Below are 18,818 nucleotides of genomic sequence, written 5' to 3'. Positions count from 1 at the left end.
AATGAAGCTCTTTTTTCTCTTCTAGCAAACCAAGTGATATTTAATTTATTCGACTTGTTCTAGGTCCAATTTAACAATCTTTAGCTTTAATCCTTTCATCTCTCACAAGAACACCAGCAAGTAACTTCATAATCTTGGGTCTGAAAAATGGCTGAAATTACAGTTTATTATACTTTATGGTAACTATCTATTATTTTGTGACAATCATTTGTATTTGTTTGATTTTATTGAATTGTTGCTTGTAAATCAACATCTCAGTTAGTTAGTTTTCAAAGCTGAAAATGATTTCATGTCCTCTGTAAGGGACTCCAGCACTTACATATGTTTTCACCTGTTGTTGAGACATTACAGATCAAATCAAATTAACAAAATTACTATGAAACATGAGATATTAGTCCTTTGCAAAGTTATTACTGTCATTATCACAGCATTTATTTTTTGTAAAACAGAAAATTTTTAATACAAAATTAGACAATATACGACTGAGATTTACACCCGTGTTACATTGTGTAATAAATCAAGGAGTAAATATTGTATAAGCAATCACAATATCTTTTATAACAGTTGAGAATGATATGCAAAGAAAAAGAATCTCATTTAGATTAAACGCCTATTAAATACAGGTACTGCTAACTCATATGTAGCCTATATTAGTGTAGTGCTAATAATAAAAATTGGGCAGAGTAAAATATATATTGATTTTCCAATTAACTGCAGTCTTCATTTGAACGAACCCAATATCAATTCTTAAAATCCCAAGATCGATCTTTAACCTTGTGTGACCCCACATACACATGCGTGGACGTTGTATTTTGGCTCCGCTATACGTAACGCATAGTTTTAATGAATTTAAACTGACTGTCCTCAGTTCAGAGGACTCCGGACTGTCAGTAAAGGGTTAAACTTTTGACGTACGGAGTAATGTGACAAAACAACATGACGCCGCTCACAGTGGTTTTTCTCTTTGGGAGAAACGCCAGCAAAACTACATCTGGTAAGAAACCCAATTAAGTTTATACATTAAAACCTGTTTTATTCAAAAGATTAGAGATTCTAGTTTCATCCGATATTCCATTTAAAAAATCTGAGTGATTCATCGCGAAACGCTACGCTGCTAAACACAATGTACACTAATTGGGGCCTGGGTAGCTCAGCGAGTATTGACGCTGACTACCACCCCTGGAGTCGTGAGTTCGAATCCAGGGTGTGACTCCAGCCAGGTCTCCTAAGCAACCAAATTGGCCCAGTCGCTAGGGAGGGTAGAGTCAAATGGGGTAACCTCCTCGTGGTTGTGAATAGGGATTCTCGCTCTCAATGGGGCGTGTGGTAGTTGTGTGTGGATCGCGGAGAGTAGCATGAGCCTCCACATGCTGTGAGTCTCCGCGGTGTCATGCACAACAAGCCACGTGATAAGATGCACAGATTGACGATCTCAGAAGTGGAGGCAACTGAGACTTGTCCTCCGCCACCTGGATTGAGGCGAGTAACCACACCACAACGAGGACCTAGTAAGTAGTGGGAACAGGGCATTCCAAATTGGGGAGAAAATGGGATTCAATTAAAAAAAGAAAAAAAAATCTTAGATTTACAGTGCATTATCACATTGACAATAAATGTTGCTTTCAGAGGCTTTATATGGAGTTAGCACGAAAATAAGTTGCATTTCGAACTGTTCTGAGACCAATGCAGACAGACAGCACACTGGAGGTTAAGTCATTCACTAAATAGGGAGCAAGGGAGCATCCTATATCTCTCTACGCAGCTAAGTGCATTCACTCCTAAAATCCGACCAAAAGTTCAGTTTCAGGCTGCAGATGATGTTTGGATCACTCAACATGTTTGGCAGACATGAGACAATGTTAATCAGTACACAGATTCAGAATTTATAATGTATAATTTTATTTTAACATGGTTGTCAGTGATTGGATGATGCTGGACATTACTTTGAATCGGAATTATTTTTGCTAATTTCTGATGTAATGTCTGTAACATCTCAAAAACATGAATAACCAACACTCCTGGAAACATAATAAACAATTTGATAAAAAAAAAAAAAAAAAAATCTGACTTTTTTATAGCTTGGTATTACTGAAAATATCACAACTTAGTCCCACTTTTCACATACACTACCGGTCAAAAGTTTTGAAACACTTACTCATTCTTTATTATAATTTTTTTTCGCATTTTAGAATAATAGTAAAGTCATTAAAACTATGGAATAACATAAATGGAACTATGGGAATTATGTTGTGACTAAACCAAATCCAAAATAAATCAAAACTGTGTTATATTTTAGCATCTTTAAAGTAGTCACCCTTTGTGTACTCTTGACATTTTCTCAACCAACTTCTTGAGGTATCACCCTGGGATGCTTTTTAAACAGTACTGAAGGAGTTCCCATCTATGTTGGGCACTTATTGGCTGCTTTTCTTTATTATTTGGTCCAAGTCATCAATTTAAAAAAAAATATTATTATTATTTTTTTTTAATTAAATTTTAGTTTTATAATGAAATAAATTAATATGGTGGAACAATTATATTTTTGTCTACAAAACTAATTTCAAACATTTAAGCATACACCTTCAGATCAAAAGATTTTAAAGATCATGAGAAACATTTCAGTCAAGTGTTTCAAAACTTTTGATCGGTAGTGTATGCTGCCATCAATTTTTAGGAAAATGATTTGATCTGGATTTTTAGTAGGTGCTACTAGTTACAAACCAAAAAGGAAAATGGAAAATGCACACAGCAGTCACGCTCGAGTCTCAGGAGTTAAAGTAAAAGTTTACTTCAGTTTTGGTTGTGTTGATTCTGATATCTGTTAAATAAAAAGCAATTGAACTGTATAGTTTGGGCCCTGTTGTTAATTATTAAAATTAACATTTTTGTAATGTACCAAGTTAGAAGGCTCCCTTTATAATTTACAGCATTAGCTGAGAGAGAATTTCTTTCATATGTAAGCAAAATGGATATTATAAATAAAAAAAATAAAAAATAAAAAAATCTAAATAAATCACAATCGAATCACATCGTACCAAAATCAGAATCAAATCGAGAGCTTTTGCATACATGCAGACATCATTATTATTAAACATCATTTTCAACATTTATAATAAATGAGTGTTACAGAGGATGTATAGAAAAAAATTAGCCCAAACCCTAAAAAGTGATTATTTTTTGCTAGGTCAGGATAAACAGAAAACGTGAGAACCTGTTTAAAGAATACAAAACAGTATCTTGTTGGTAGATAAAACCATTGCTTCTAGACTGTCCACATCTTCATATAAACCAACACTGCCCACTTTTATCAGGATTTGGAAAATGCTATAAATCCTCCATTAAATATCGTTTTATGGATGTTTGGAAGCGAGCTTGCACTCGATCTGGGTTAAATCATGGTGATGGGGGACTTAATGGATGATGGCACACCGCAGTGGAACTATAAACTTAAAGAGACCATTATTGATTTTGATATTTTTTTTAAGAATGAAGAGGGCTGTCTCTAGATTGGTAACATTAATGCAGCAGGAGAAAGGCTCTTTGTGGCGAGCTCGGGTGGTCAGCGCTTTAATATGGCATGGCGTTGGGGGTCATCCAAGGGTCAAGGGTCAAAGATTTCCATCCCAAAGGTCTCTATGACCCTTACAAATTGATTGCTTGCACATCAAAAAGCTTCAGCACAGAATGTTAACTTCAAATTTAGCCTTGGTGGTACTGATGTCTACCCTCTTAGACTGGAACAAAAAATACCCATATGTCATTTGAGAACTCATGGTAGATACTGTAGAATAATTTAAGGGATAGTTCACCAAAAAATTTGTATTACTTTCATAACAATTGATACAAAATGATCAGAAACTCACCCTCATGCCATCTCAGATGTGTATGACTTTCTTTCTTCAGATGAACACAAATTAGGCTTTTAGAAAAATATTTCAGCTCTGTAGGTCCATACAATGCAATTCAATAGGGTCCAAAACTTTGAAGCTCAAAAAAGCATATAAAGGCAGCATATAAGAGAACCATACGACTCCAGTGGTTAAATCCATGTCTTCAGAAGTGATAGGACAGTTGTGGGTGAGAAACAGATCAACATTTAAGTCCTTTTTTACTATAAATTCTCCTCCTTGCCCAGTAGGTGGCGATATGCACTTATAATGTGAATCGCCAAAAACAAAAGTAGAAGAACACGTTGGAGGGCTGTTTGAAAGTGGAGATTTATAGTAATAAAGGACTTAAATATTGATCTTTTTCTCACTCACACCATCATATCGCTTCTGAAGACATGGATTAAACCACTGGAGTCATTTGGATTACTTTTGTGTTGCCTTCATGTGTTTTTTGGAGCTTCAAATTTCTGTACCCTGTTGAATTGTATGGACCTACAGAGCTGAGATATTCTTCTAAAAATCTTCATTTGTGTTCTGCTGAACATCTGGGATGGCATAAGGGTGAGTAAATGATTAGATAATTTTCATTTTTGGGTGAACTATCCCTTTAATAGGTTGTGATAAAGGATAGGTTTGGTAGAAGAAAGCAGCTCATTGATTTTAAAATATATTTGGACACTGAAAGATCAAAAACAATCATCAAAGAACCAGTAAAATCACCTGCATGTTGAACAAAATGAAATGTCTTTACATTTTTACATTCATAAATATAAATAATAGCAATTTACAGCAGAAGCAAAACTTTTTTTTAGTCAGCAGATATAACAATAATGCATAGTCCAGTATTCATCCCTGCTGAAAAGAAAACAGGGTTACATATCTCAGTTTTAATATTAATCTTAGGGAGAATTACATGACTGCTTATTTGGATAACCATCAGTCATAAAAAACAAAGGCAAATGAATGTGGTGAATGGTCTATAACCTAAAAGAAAGAGGCAACATAACATCATTTTTTTAATGCAAAACATTAATTTAGAAAGCAAGTGTGTGCTTTGGTGGGTCTCCTTTTAATAATCAAAAAACAAAATAAATACAGTTTGCAATCTAGCACTTCCATACATTCTGTTGCTTCCCTCCTTGTCTCTCTTTTTCTTATTCTCTGTGCCCTGTGTCTATTACAGTATATAACAGTGGTTGAATGAGAACATCCAAGTTGGTTTTGAGCTTTACCATTACGGGCCTCTGAAATAAGAGGCAGTTTAAGCAGTGGATATTCTGGAACATGTACAGTAGGTGTTGTACTGTAGAAACTGTTGAGATTTGGCTGCTCTGTGTGATTTGAATTGTATGGTTGGAACCACATACACAAAATGAATATTCTGTTCAGTCTGTTTTAGATCATTCTCAGATCATTTGTTATGAAAGAGGACACGAGGAAAATGTCTCTGAACCCAACTTTAAAAAAAAATTACATAAAAAAAAAAATTACAGATGAATATATAAATCTAAGGCTTATTAAATCAATAAGACCTCTTCACAAGCTGACACATCACTGTGGTTCCATGTGCATGGGAAACGCCTATATTAAAAACTGGCAGTGTGTTGAATGCATTTGAATGAGGGGCACGGAGCAGGGTTTTGGGCCATTTAGAAATGAATTTTTAAATCCTGAATTTGAAATGCCACCGAAAGTGACAAAAAATAAAGATGAAAAAATGCTTGAATATTGAATTCCTATATTTAGGCCTAATTATACATTTTGTAGTATAAAGTATGAGTTGATGTTGATTTAATTTTGTGGGTAAGAGGTAGTAATAAATTCTCAATCTAGTTATTCGTATTAACAATTTTATGTTAAACGATTGATTAAATTGAAGTATTTGACATAAAAGGATGAGCCGTTATATTGTTTATTTGGTATTTAAAAAATACCTATTTTATATATAAAATGCCCATGAAAATCAAGCGGGCAAATATAACCCCTTAATGGAAAAGTGAATTTCTGAACCAGCAGTATGGCAAAATTGTATGATGGCAACACTCTGATGGTGTTCAATTTTTTGGACAATAATGAACATAGTTTAGAGAAATATGTCATATCAGTTGAATTATTATTATTTATTTTTTTACATTTTAGAGAATAAATAGGCATAACTACTCAAAATTTATTATGTAATTTTTTATGTTTTGTTGCAAACATTGGGTTGGAAAAATTCCTCTGTTGTCTGCATTTCTGTACATTCCTCTTCCTTTCATTACATACAAAGTTCCAATTCAATTAAAATTCCAATTTTTGTAAAGTTCCAAATGTTGCTCAGGAAACCCCTGATTGAATGTTTTTATTTTATCCCTGAACTAACACATGATTTAATTAAGCCACCAGTCAGCCAACCCTTGATTTACTGAACCAAGTGTGTTAATTCACAGTGAGTATTATAACAATCAGTCTGGAGGTCCCATCCAAAGTCTGGAGTCAGGTATCAATGCCTTATTGCATTATCCCAAAGGGTCCTGCAACTCTTCAGTCCCAGCCAAAGTCCTGCCCAGTCATCTGGTAGAATTTCAGGTTAAAAGGTCTGTAGAAGTCCCTGAGTCTGTGCAGCACCTCCACTGGTATGTTTGGATGGGGTCTTCCTTTCGACTTCCCCAAGCATCTTGGTCTGCTACTCCCTTCCGGCTTTTTGAGGCAGGGGAAGCCTTTAGTCTGGTTGAAGTAAAAGTGCTTATTGGTCACCACCCGTTTGAGACCCAGAAAATCCTGCACCTTCCCCATTTCTCCAGCAGGGTCGGTAACAAGCTTCTCACCACTCACAAAGAGTAGCTGCGAGAGCGGGAAATACCTGAGCCAGTTCTCCAAGTGTTTGGCGTAGATCCCAATGCGAACAGCACTCCAGGAAGTGTCAATGAGACCGGTGGTGGAGTTCTTCAAGACCAGGTTCTGGAAAGACGGCAGGCCAGGGTTTTTGGTCAAAGTCTGAGTGTAGTCCGACACGGCTCGGGTCACGGGGTCTCGGACAACAACGATGAGTTTGGTGCCACGGCTCATGGAGAAGACTCGTTGAGGGGCCTCATGGGTGATGAAGTAGCTGGGTGTCTTCTCCATGGTGATCTGGCCTTCTAAAGTACGAGGCATTAAAGTCCTACAGAACGTGAAAGTGGACAATTAAAAACTTGAATAGTCATAATTGAAGTCAATAATGTTTTGTTATCAATTCCATGATCATGGTTGGAAACACTTAAAATCTTGCAACATTTTCAGCATGCATGAAAAGTGTGAGATTAAATGGATTGTGTAAAGACATATTTAAAGACAAGATCTGTGTTCCAAAACCTAGTTAGCTGCCTTGCTGTTTAGTCCCTACATATTAGGCAGCTATCTTCTAAGGCAGTATCCTTAATCCTCCTGTTATTTTTGGGTCATTTTGAGCTGTTTAAGAGTTTAAAAAAGTTATAAACTACTATTGATCTTGTATTTGGTCAAAATGCCTTTGAATTATCCACCACAATGAATAAATTAGAAGGAAAAAAAATAAATGCTCATTTATACAGTGGCAAGGAAAAGTATGTGAAGCCATTTTATTGGTCATAAAATGTGATCTCATCTTCATCAAAGTCACAAGTACAGACACACTGTGCTTAAGCTATCAACACACAAACAATTATAATCTTTCATGTATTTATTGAACACATAACTTTAAACTTTCACAGTGCTTTGGAAAAATGTATAAACCTTTGAACTGAATAACTGGTCGATCCTCCTTTGGCAGCAATAACCTCAAAAACATGATGTTTGTATGTTGGTATGCAGTGCCTTTTCTACACCATACGTAATGCTGTGTGTTCTTCCCAAACAATTCAACCTTAGTTTCATCAGTCCAAAAAACATTTTCCCAGTAGCGTTGCGGAGAGTCAAGGTGGTCTTTGGCAAACTTCAGGCATGCGGCAATGCTTTTGTTGGAAAGCAACAGCTTCCTTCATTGTGTCCTGCCATGGACACCATACCTGTTTAATGTTTTCCTGTACAGTAGACTCATGAACAGAGATGTTAACCAGTTCCAATGAGTCCAACAAGTCTTAAGCTGTCACTCAAGGGTTCTTTTTTACCTCATTGAGCATTCTGTGGTGTGTCCTTTGAGTCATCTTGGTTCTAGGGAGAGTAGCCACAGTACTAAATTGTCTCCATTTATTGATAGTTTGTCTAACTGTTGACAGATGAATATCTAAGCTCTTTGAGATAACTTTGTAACCCTTTCCAGCTTCATGCAAAGCAACCATACTTGATTGTAGGTCTTCTGATATCTCTTTTTTTGCAAAGCATGATCCATGTCAGCAGATGCTTCTTGTGAATATCAAACTAAAAATGTTTGAGTGCTTTTTATAAGTCAAAGTAGCTCTAACCTACACCTCCATTCTCGTTTCATTAATTGGATGCCAGGTTGGCCAACTCCTGACTCTAATCAGGCCTTGAGGTTCACATACTTTTCCAACTTACACTGTGAATGTTTAAATGATGTATAATATGTACAAGAGCAATACAATAATTTGTGTGTTATTAGTTAAAACATATTGTGTTTATTCATTATTGTAACTTAGATGAAGATCAAACCAGATTTTAAGACAAATTTATACATACATGCAGGTAATTCCAAAGAACTCTGTAGAGTTCACATAATTTTTCTTGCCACTGAATAGTACTTTATTATATTTATGCAATGTCAGGGTGTTTTGGGTGATTAATAGGGCAATGCTAAGGTGTTGCTAGGGCAATTCTAAACGGTTGCAAGATTGTTGCTTACTAGCAAAATTCAGAAGACACCACCCCCAAGTCTCCATGACATTCTGATCTTTAGATATGTGTGGGGACTAGTGCTGTCAATCAATTAAAAATTTAATTGCGATTAATCAGAAAATTATCAGTTAAATGTGATTTTTTAAAGTGCTGAAATTTATTCTACATGTACTTCTTTTCCTGTCAAAATGCATTTATTTCCTTCTTATTAAAGAAACAAAACAATATTTAACAATATAAAGCTTTATTAACATTTTCCAAACAAAGCCTTCCACAGTATAAAGATAGAAATGCACTAAAATAGCACCAACTGAAGTTACATTAAACATTTCGCAAAGTCTAAGTGGGAGTTTGACTTATAGATCTAGTCTCCTCATAGGTTGAATATTAATTGCAATGGGCATTAAATCTCTTAAACTCTCATCCTCCACAATATTAATCAGCCAGCAGACTGTGGTTATCCACACTTTTACAGCAAACGTGAAGCCGCATTCATGATTCGCATCAGGGCATCAATGCCAGCGTCAAGCGCCACTTTAAACTCTACATGAAAAGCACTTGCATGTTGTCTCATTCTGCTTTTTTCATGATAGATAAGACTTGACATGCTTCTGTAGTAATCAAATTGTGCATTACAGAGGCTGCAACCTTGATAGCACAGGTACATCTCCTAGATGTCTATTTGATGTGTGTTATAACTGGAAGACATATTTTTTAGGTTGTTTGCTCATCTGCAATACGTCTAAAAGATGTTTCCTCTCGGATGTCAGTAAGACATTCAGCAGATGTCTTTGAGATGTTTATGATTTAGAATGATTGTAAATCTGATCTTTTTAAGATGTTTAGCAGATTTTAATTAGATTATAATGCTTTCCAGAAGAAAAGATCTAAAACAGACATTTTTAAGAAAAATGAACGTGTTAAACTTTTTTTAATCGGATTGCGTTTACGATCCAACAACATTACTCAACCAATGACGAGAGTTGGGGGTGGGACTATATTACTGTTTGAACAACTGCAGATGAGGGGCGTATTCAGAAAGCTGTTTTGAAAACAAAGTTTATTTTTGCAATTCCATTCGGTGGCGCTAGTGTCGCAGAAATTACAAACTTTAACTTCTACTGTAAGTGACTGATTTGGAACGCTTTAGTTAGGAAGCAACCCTGCGAGCTGCACAAATAGCATTCCTCACCTGAAGCACATGGGAGACTACTCAATTGATTTTAATAGAGTCTGACAATAGCATGTTGCAAACCTAATGACGTGGTGCTCTAATAAGCATAAAAATACATAGTACACACAAAAATATTAATATCTATTTATAATCGACACAGTGTAATTTGGAATTGGCTTATCCATGAAGCATACATGTGATGCTGTTGTAGATTGTAACAGTTCAAGGATGGGCAAGGAGGAGGCGGGAACTGGCTGAACAGTCAGCATGAAGTTTAATGGTAAACATAAACTTAAACCAACATAAAACATAAGGACACACACACAACGCAGCTGCTTGCGTCTCTCTCTCTCCCGAACTGGCTTCTCTGGCTCCCCTTTATCCCGCTCTCCCACTGATTCAGTGCCTGCCGTGAAGCCTCACGACCCGGTCACGCCTTCCTCCTCATCCTCGTCCCCGTCCAATTCAGGCTGGGGCGCCACCGGTCTGACTAACTCAATTCGCCCCCCCCCCCCCATCTCTGGAGGGAGACGCTGCCATTCCAGCCATTCTGTCAGCCGGTGGTCCACCCTGCCTCCTGGGAACATGGGGGAGAGACGAGGGGAGGCATGGGGAGAGGGAAAGGGCGAGCGGAGACACAGAGAGAGAGAGAGAGGAGAGAAAGAGAAGAACTCGCCCGGTCCTCAACCGGTCCTCCGCCCTCTGGTGGACAGCAGCTCACTCCTCCCCCGGCAGAAGGCTGCAAGTCCTCTGGCCCCTGGCGGTTGGAACCGCTCCTCCCCTTCTTCGGCAGACAGCAGCGATTCCTCTGGCTCTCGGCGGCTGGCAGCGACTCCTCCGTCCCCAGGCAGACGGCTGCGGCTGCTCCCCTGGCGGATGGCAGCGGCGAGGACTCTGTGATAGTGCATCCCTCCTCCCTCCCAGGGTTTGCCACCACTGTTACAGTTAAAGGATGGGCAAGGAGGAGGCAGGAACCGGCTGAACAGTCAACATAAAGTTTAATGGTAAACATAAACTTAAACCAACATAAAACATATGGACACACACATAACGCGGCCGCGTGCGTCTCTCTCTCTCTCCCGAACTGGCATCTCCGGCTCCCCTTTATCTCGCTCTCCCACTGATCAGCTGATTCAGTGCAGGCCGTGCAGCCTCATGGCCTGGCCACGCCCTCCTCCTCATCACATAGATTTTGGCCAAAATGAGGTGTATCTGAGAAATGCCTATAGTGTCTTAAAATACGTAGGCAATTCACTAGGTTTTGGAACAGAGCTGCATGGCTGCATGAATGTTGGCCAAACAAAATATTAAACTCAGAAATTACAAGTAATAATGCCACATACAAAATAATTTTTTTTATTACAAGTGACCCTAGAGACATGATAATTGCCACTGCTTCAGCTCTGGCCAGGGAATAAAGCTTTACCATATGTTTTATATTTCAGTTCAATATGATAGAAAATGTTATTTTTTTTATTATCTGATATAAAATAAGAATTTCACTGATGAGGTCAACGGTTACTTCATTCTGTGTAATGCAAAGTGTGTAATGTTTTTAAATAACATAAAAGTAGACATAATTAAAAACCAGCCTTGCGAATTAACGTAAGTGAGAAGGGAGTTGTTGAGTTGCTATAAAAGAAAAAAAAATTGAAACCATAATAACTCTTAGCAGTTATTTCCTGGTGGGCTTTCTCTACAGAATGTCTTCCAGAATATCTTGATCTCTCCAAGGCTTTTTCGTGCTGATCTGAGATCAGTTTTGCGAGAACCCCATTTAAACATTTAGGCTTAGCTTGGTAACAGAAGCTAATCCAAAATCAGCACAGAAGGATATAGTCTTTACCACAAAGCGGAACAAACGCAGTGTAGGCAGTGGAGTATCTGCCTCCTTCACACTAAAGAATAGAATGCCAATGACTACAAAGAATTAAAAAAGTGATCCAGGGTCTGTTTCCTTCAATATATAATCTGAGGCACAGAGAGCATAAGACAATGGCTGTGTTTTAAAACCTAGTGAGCTGCCAGGCTGTAGGCTTCTAAGGCAGCATCCTTACTGTGATGGAACCTCTTAAGTGACCAGTTTGGAATACTCTACATAGGGCTCTGCATAGGCAGTAACTTATATACAGTAGGCCTACTTCTCATACAAAGCTAACGACACGATTCTAGAAACTGTTTAGCCCAGGATGGAGCACTTGTATTGAAAATGAATGGCAGAATTTAGAACACCCAATATGGCAGATGTAGAAAAGGAAGTACAGCCTCAAATGTGAAATAGCCAATCACCTTTTAGATACAGACATCGCCTGTCAGTTTACTCGAGAACTTGCATGCGCATTAGCTGGACCAGCCTGAAAAATAGTGTTTTTTTTTAGCGTGATCTGAGGTAAAGAAGTGCAAATAATGGTACCATTGTTGTCAGATTTTACTGCTGATTTTAGATGTTATTTGATCGTAATCGTGACCAACCATTTTGGAGATTTTGGTCTTTCCCCATTCAAGGAGATAGGAGCTGTACGTTTATGCCACTTGTATCCATAGAAAATAGCATTCTCAAGATGGCTGCCGAGTGACTTGATTTGCCTTGGAAGGGACTTTTATCGTATAAAAATACATAGCACATGCAAATATTTGGGTATATTCCATTTAAGTCGATTGAACTATTTTTTACTGATACTTTTCGGTCTTGAATTAATTGGTAGTATATTCATAATCAACATTTAAATCACTTTGTTTGCCACCTTGTATTAATTCTTTTCATTGAGCCTATGTAGGTTTTTAGTGTGGTGTAGAATGGAGTGTAAGGGCTTTTTTATATCAAAAACACCATGTTGTTATTAAAATATGAAAACAATATTAATTAAATATATTTTTCAATATCTCTAATAGAACAAAAAACAACATAATCCTTAAGTTATTTACTTTATTGCTCATAAAAGGAATATTTAAATTGATATAAAGGCTCAGTTTAAGCTCCCCAATGAATGTCTAAATAGCTCCAGCATCAAATGGAAAAGTCTCAACTCAAAACTCTCATTATTTCCAGAGAGAACATGTGCAGCAGATTAACTCTTCACTGGTCTGGGTTGGGGTTTGGAAAGCGGTCGCCTTTTTCTCTATCTTTCTTTCTCTGAAGCTGGACATTATTGCCATCAAGTCATGTCAAGTCATTTTTATTTGTATAGCGCCTTTCACAACACACATCGTTTCAAAGCAGCTTTACAGAAGATCATGCATTAACAGAAAATGAAACTGTGATATCTATAATGTCTTAGAGTCATCATTGTGTAGTTTGATTAAATATGATTGTAAATTGTGTATAAAAAATTAAGTAATTAAATAATAACTGTATTTATAACCCCAGTGAGCAAGCTGAAGGAACACAAAACTCCATAAGATGTTGGTTAATGGAGAAAAATAACCTTGGGAGAAACCAGGCTCACTGTGGGGGCCAGTTCCCCTCTGGCTAAACAACATGAATATAATGCCAGAATTAGTTATTTATGTGCAGTGCAGGTCATGGTTTTAAATTTGTAAATTAAGTAAGCGTTAATGCCATGAGGCTAATACTGAAATTTAATAAGAATCATATTGCTGCAAGAGAACCCTTCTTCTCAGCTTTACCACAGAGACAAAAATATGAAGAATCAGATTGACTGGCTGTTTAGTGACAATGGATTGCTGACAGTGAAATGAGGGGTAACTTTAAGAACTGCAATAAACTGGATTTGCCATGTTATTGGACCTGCCATGCTTTTTAAGAAATGGTTAAACCAAAAATGAAAATGTAAAACTGACGTGATGACTCTAAAGCTGCCATATTTCATTTGAAAGCTACAAAGGAGGGCCAGATCAGAGAAAAAATATTTTAATTTAGTTTGTCATGCAAAGCTATTGTACTGCTTTAAGAGACTCGTAATATAGCACACGAGTTGTATGGACTACTTCTTTTTCTGTGTTTTTTGTCCTTTTTGGAACTAGACAGATGTACTATAGTCTTTGTATGGAAAAGAGCTTTTGTGTTCCAGTTGAAACAACAACAACAACAACAACAACAGAATGTGTTTGGAGCGTCATTAGGATGTAAAAAATATTGGCAGAGTATCTGTCTTTGGGCTAACTTTATCTTTGATCGACTTAAAGATGTAATAACAGTGTGGAGAGCAGTATTTTGCAGTATTTCTTTAAAACAGTGTGTATTTACACAATGCATGTTCCCCAGGCCTGCTTTTAGGGATGTGATCTCAAAGCAGTACATGGCAACCTCTTAATTTGGATTCACAATCTCTTAGTTAATGCTGTCATTCCATGTCCTGCATCTAGAGTGCAAGCACTGTTCGGCTATGTACACATGGCTAAGTTCATGTTTAATTTGGGGCAATCAAGCTAATGGAAGCCATAATGCCACAAGCTGTGTCTGCTGACATCATGTTTACGTTGGGGAGAGCACACTAGTAATCAGCAAATAGTTTGGGCTCTTCTCAATCCATGCCAATGGCCCACACACTCGCTTGTCCATCCACTTCATCTGCAAAGCCAAAAATGCATAGCAAGATAAACCGTTTTAGCTCATTTCGCCTAGGTTTGCAAAACAGCTGACTAGCGACGTCTGACAGCCTTTGATCTCTTGCCAGTTGTGCACTTGTGTTTTTTTGTTCGTTATCAGGTGGCTGTTGTTGCAACCTGTGCCGTTGCCAGGGAGATAAAGAGGCTTGCGTCCATGCTGTTTGTTTTGATCACACCTAACGTAGCGTTAGTGGTTAGCATCTGCAGTGGGAATGTTAGCCTGGAGCAGCACATGAGTTTATCAGCACTAAACCTGGCAACAATTTACTTCTGTTTAATAGTACAGAGAGCACAGCCGCGGGTGGCCTGGTGCAAAAAAATTACCATTAAAAAATAAACTTCCTCCGCTAGTCCTGGCTTAGTAGTTAGCATGTTAGCAGGCACATTAAAAGAATAGTTACAGAAAAATTAATCGTCAGAAGTAATTGTCAAATTAAGGTACGTAATCATTTTAATGCACTTCGATTCGTCCATTAAAGATGCTGTAAGAGATTTTTTCATGGAAAGTTATTCCAAAAAAAAAAAAAAAGTCCTACTCCCTGAAAGATATTAAAGAAATAAGTGCCGTGAGATATCTCGGCTGTATCTGGGACAGCTCTAGGGTCTGTAAACGGCAAACAAAAATGTGTCCGCAGGCCGCGGTCTCTGACACTTTCTCTCAATCATTTTTTGCGTTCTCATATTATTGTAGTTGCAGCAAATTATTGAGGCTTAATGCCATTTTTATGCCATGTTGTTCATAACAGTCATCAGTTGAGGGCGATGTTTTGTTGCTGTTGTTTTTGACAACCGCTTCTGCTCGGTGTTGGTCTCAATAAAGATAATTTAGTATCTTTGAAATGTGGAGTTTTGGAAAGAAAACAAAAATATCACCAAGACCTACTTGTCAAATCTGAGCACAGTTTTTAAAACCATGGTTTCATACTGATTATCACAGTTTAAAGAATATCCATATAGGGCCTGAAAATCACATATAAACTGAATGACCACAATTGTTCCTTCCTCTTCCTCTAAGCTGCTTGCATAATTTACAACATAACAGAGTAGAATCTTTACTCCCTCCCATGTAAATGAATCCCAGGATATAAGCTTTCCCCCTTTATCAGAGGAAAACATCCAGACAGAACACCCCCTTGTGTCTGGCAGCAGTGACCCAGGATGTTCCCATCCTGATCAATGCCACATCTGGCAGCAATGTGCCTCGAAGAGGACGTTGCTTCCCATTACAAGCTCACCATGGGCCCGGAATGGGTAAGATCCTTTAGCTTAAGCTACATGGGCAAATATGTCTCAGAAATATTGGATCAAAGCTGCAGCTGCACTTGGGTTGCTGTGTAACTAAGAAGCACTTGTTATAAGCATTTTATTACATCTAATTACATTTAAAAGATAAAATAATTAAGTGTGCTTAAAGATAAATTCAGTTACAAAGCAATATCAATAAAATACTCGTTTTCAGAATGTATCTTAAATATTTTATGTATATAAATAATTTTGAGTTTTTCCTTTTTTTTCCTTTTTTTTTTTTTTGTGATGTGATATTTTTTAAGTGGTAAGATAGTTATGCAATTTGAGAAATTGGTTAATTTATTACACTGCAAAAATGGCACTTAAATACAGCAAAAAATGCCTAAAATCAAGCAAAGACCATTTGTAAAGCTACATAAAAATTTCTCTGCTTATTAAAGTTAAAAGACAAATACTCTAGTATTAACACAGTCGATATTTATAACACATTTTAAGATAGTTTCAATAAGATCTTCACTAAAATTGCTTAATGTTTAATGCTCATAAAAAGTGAAACTTGCTTGCATTGTAAACTCTAATAAGTTTGCAGAACTCAAAAAAATTGAGGCAATCAGTTACATAAAATTTTAGTTTTAAGTTCATAGAGTTTTATTTTGTACTACACATGCATGTTAATTGCTCTTACCTTGAAATATTGAGTAAGCTAACTCATACATTTTGATGGCACTTAACTTTAAATGTAACTCTTTGGCTGAACTTAAAAACAACAAGTAATCTCAACTTAAATACTTCAAGTAGATAAAACCTAGCTAGTAGGCCTACTAAGAGAACTAGCTAGTACTGTGAATCCTAGTATGCTAAATGCATGCTAATTTGATAAATTTAAAGAGACAAGTTCATCAGTGTACTTAAAAGGTGTCAGCTTCATGAACTCAAAAGAAAGAGTAAGTTCTAAATAGTCATTAAGGTTAATTGATTTGAACTAATTTGTATGATTACATTTTTCCCTCCTCAAAACAATTAATTATTTTGAGCATTAGGGTTTACAGTGTGGTTTTAAGCATTTCTGTCTAGTTTTAAGTTAAATTTATCATTTTAGTGGGTAGGTATTTATGCTAGTTTCAAGAATCCTTACCAAGTCATTTTTGCTTACACCACTGGCAGATGTTTGTTTAGCTTGATTTGAGATTTTTCCTAATCTCACAATTTCATTTTTGATGAATATGTCTCTCAAACACTCACAAACTTTTGTGAACTGCTGAAATATAGTGCTGTGTGACTATTGTCATTTTTGTTTTAAACACTTAGCAACAACTTAGCAATATATTGTACATCCAGAAACCACTAGACATTTATACAAACAAGCTCAGCAGGGTAAAACAATGTCCCTCACTCTCAAGACTCTGTTTGAAATCCACCAAAAGTCCTTAAAAACAGGTTGTATCTAATCACAGCACTGAGAGGACAGCAGGGCCTTGTCATTCAGATTGCAGCTAGGACACAGGCGTGTCATTACACAGGCAAATGGAAGCTTCCAGAAACTGTGGGAAGCAATTAAATGTCAGTTGGAAACACAAGACAAGCACCATAAAACTGCTTATACATGTAAAGAGTCAGAAAGCAGGACAAAAAGACACCCTTAGGAAAGAAAAATCACAAAAGAGATCTCTTAGAATGCGAAAATTAGACAATTTCCCAGTAATCTCACTTGTATCTCCTCTAGAGCTTCAAAAGAGATCCCAATAATGAGCGTGTTTACATGCACACCAATACGCTATTTACTCCCAACAATCAGCTTAATTAAAAAATCGGACAAATTTACATGACATTTGAAATAATCGCATTATTCTTTGCTTTTGACGTCAAACCATGAAGAGGCATTCACATAACACGTGCATACATTGGATAAACTGGTAAGAACGGTTAAGGTGTTTACATTCAACATGAAATTGTAACACTCAACTCAACAGTTCTAAAGCTGTTTATGACCTAACACCAATAAAGGAAAATGCATGTTTAGTCAGCTTGTTAAGCATAATAAGTGTAAGAATGTGCATGTTAACACAATCAATGAGCCCGTTTACATGCACACCAATACGCTGACTGGGGGGGGGGGGGGGGCATGGGGGGTTGGCGGGATTTTCTCCCCCTTTCTCCCCAATTTGGAATGTCCGATTCCCAATGCACTCTAAGTCCTCGTGGTGGCGTAGTGACTCGCCTCAATCTGGGTGGCGGAGGACAAATCTCAGTTGCCTCCGCGTCTGAGACTGTCAATCCACGCATCTTATCACGTGGCTTGTTGAGCACGTTTCTGCGGAGAACACACTATTCTCCACGGCATCCACACACAACTCACCACGTGCTCCACCGAGAGCGGGAACCACATTATAGCGACCACGAGGAGGTTACCCCATGTGACTCTACCATGTGACTTATTCAGCCAATTTGGTTGCTTAGGAAACCTGGCTTGAGTCACTCAGCATGCCCTGGATTCGAACTCGCGACTCCAGGGGTGGTAGTCAGCATCAATACTCGCTGAGCTACCCAGGCCCCCCATGCTGATTGCTCAATAAAATCAGCGTATTTAAAAAATTTGACAAGGAAAGAAATCCACGTATACATGACATTTGAAATTATCGCGTTATTCTCTACTTTTGACGGTAAACCGTGAAGAGGCATGTACAACACGTGCACACATTGTATAAACCGGTAAGAACATAGCACACGAAATCGGTGTTATGAGCAAAAATTTATCCGTGTCAGTCAGGTTATTCATTAGCCGTTTATGGCCTTTACGTTGATAGAGGAACACAGTTTATTGTGCTTAAAGGACCGCACGTTGTCGGCTTATTACGCATAAACAGTGTAAGAACGTGCACGTAAACGCGCTCATTGTTTCAAACTGTATTCAGATTCACCAAAGTTTCTAACTGAAAGTCAGAGATTTCAATTTTAACTCAAACATTTCTCGTAAAATTCTCCCTCTTACTCTATGTCAACAATAGTCTCATTTGTGTATTCTTATTTTCCAAATTAATTTTAGGGAAAACATCTGAAACAAAGTTAATACTTAACGAGACACAACCGAGTTAAAGTATTTTGAACTCTAAAATAAGTTATACATTTGTCTTCTGGGACACCAAGAG

General features: G+C 37.3%; 1 protein-coding gene across 1 annotated transcript in view; it reads right to left on the bottom strand.

Annotated features, from left to right (window-relative positions):
- Window positions 1-4,397: 4,397 nt before the first annotated feature.
- The window catches only part of LOC127443789 (heparan sulfate glucosamine 3-O-sulfotransferase 6-like), a 30,279-nt gene continuing 15,858 nt past the window's right edge, over window positions 4,398-18,818 (bottom strand). Inside the window, exon 2 of the mRNA XM_051702690.1 lies at window positions 4,398-7,032. Coding sequence (XP_051558650.1) covers window positions 6,414-7,032 — 619 coding nt within the window. The 3' untranslated portion in view covers window positions 4,398-6,413. The remainder of the gene's footprint in view (window positions 7,033-18,818) is intronic.

This window comes from Myxocyprinus asiaticus, chromosome 7, assembly GCF_019703515.2.
Source record: "Myxocyprinus asiaticus isolate MX2 ecotype Aquarium Trade chromosome 7, UBuf_Myxa_2, whole genome shotgun sequence".
Lineage (NCBI taxonomy): Eukaryota > Metazoa > Chordata > Actinopteri > Cypriniformes > Catostomidae > Myxocyprinus > Myxocyprinus asiaticus.
Note: the sequence above shows the minus strand (reverse complement) of the source record. Positions and strands in the feature narration are given on the sequence as shown.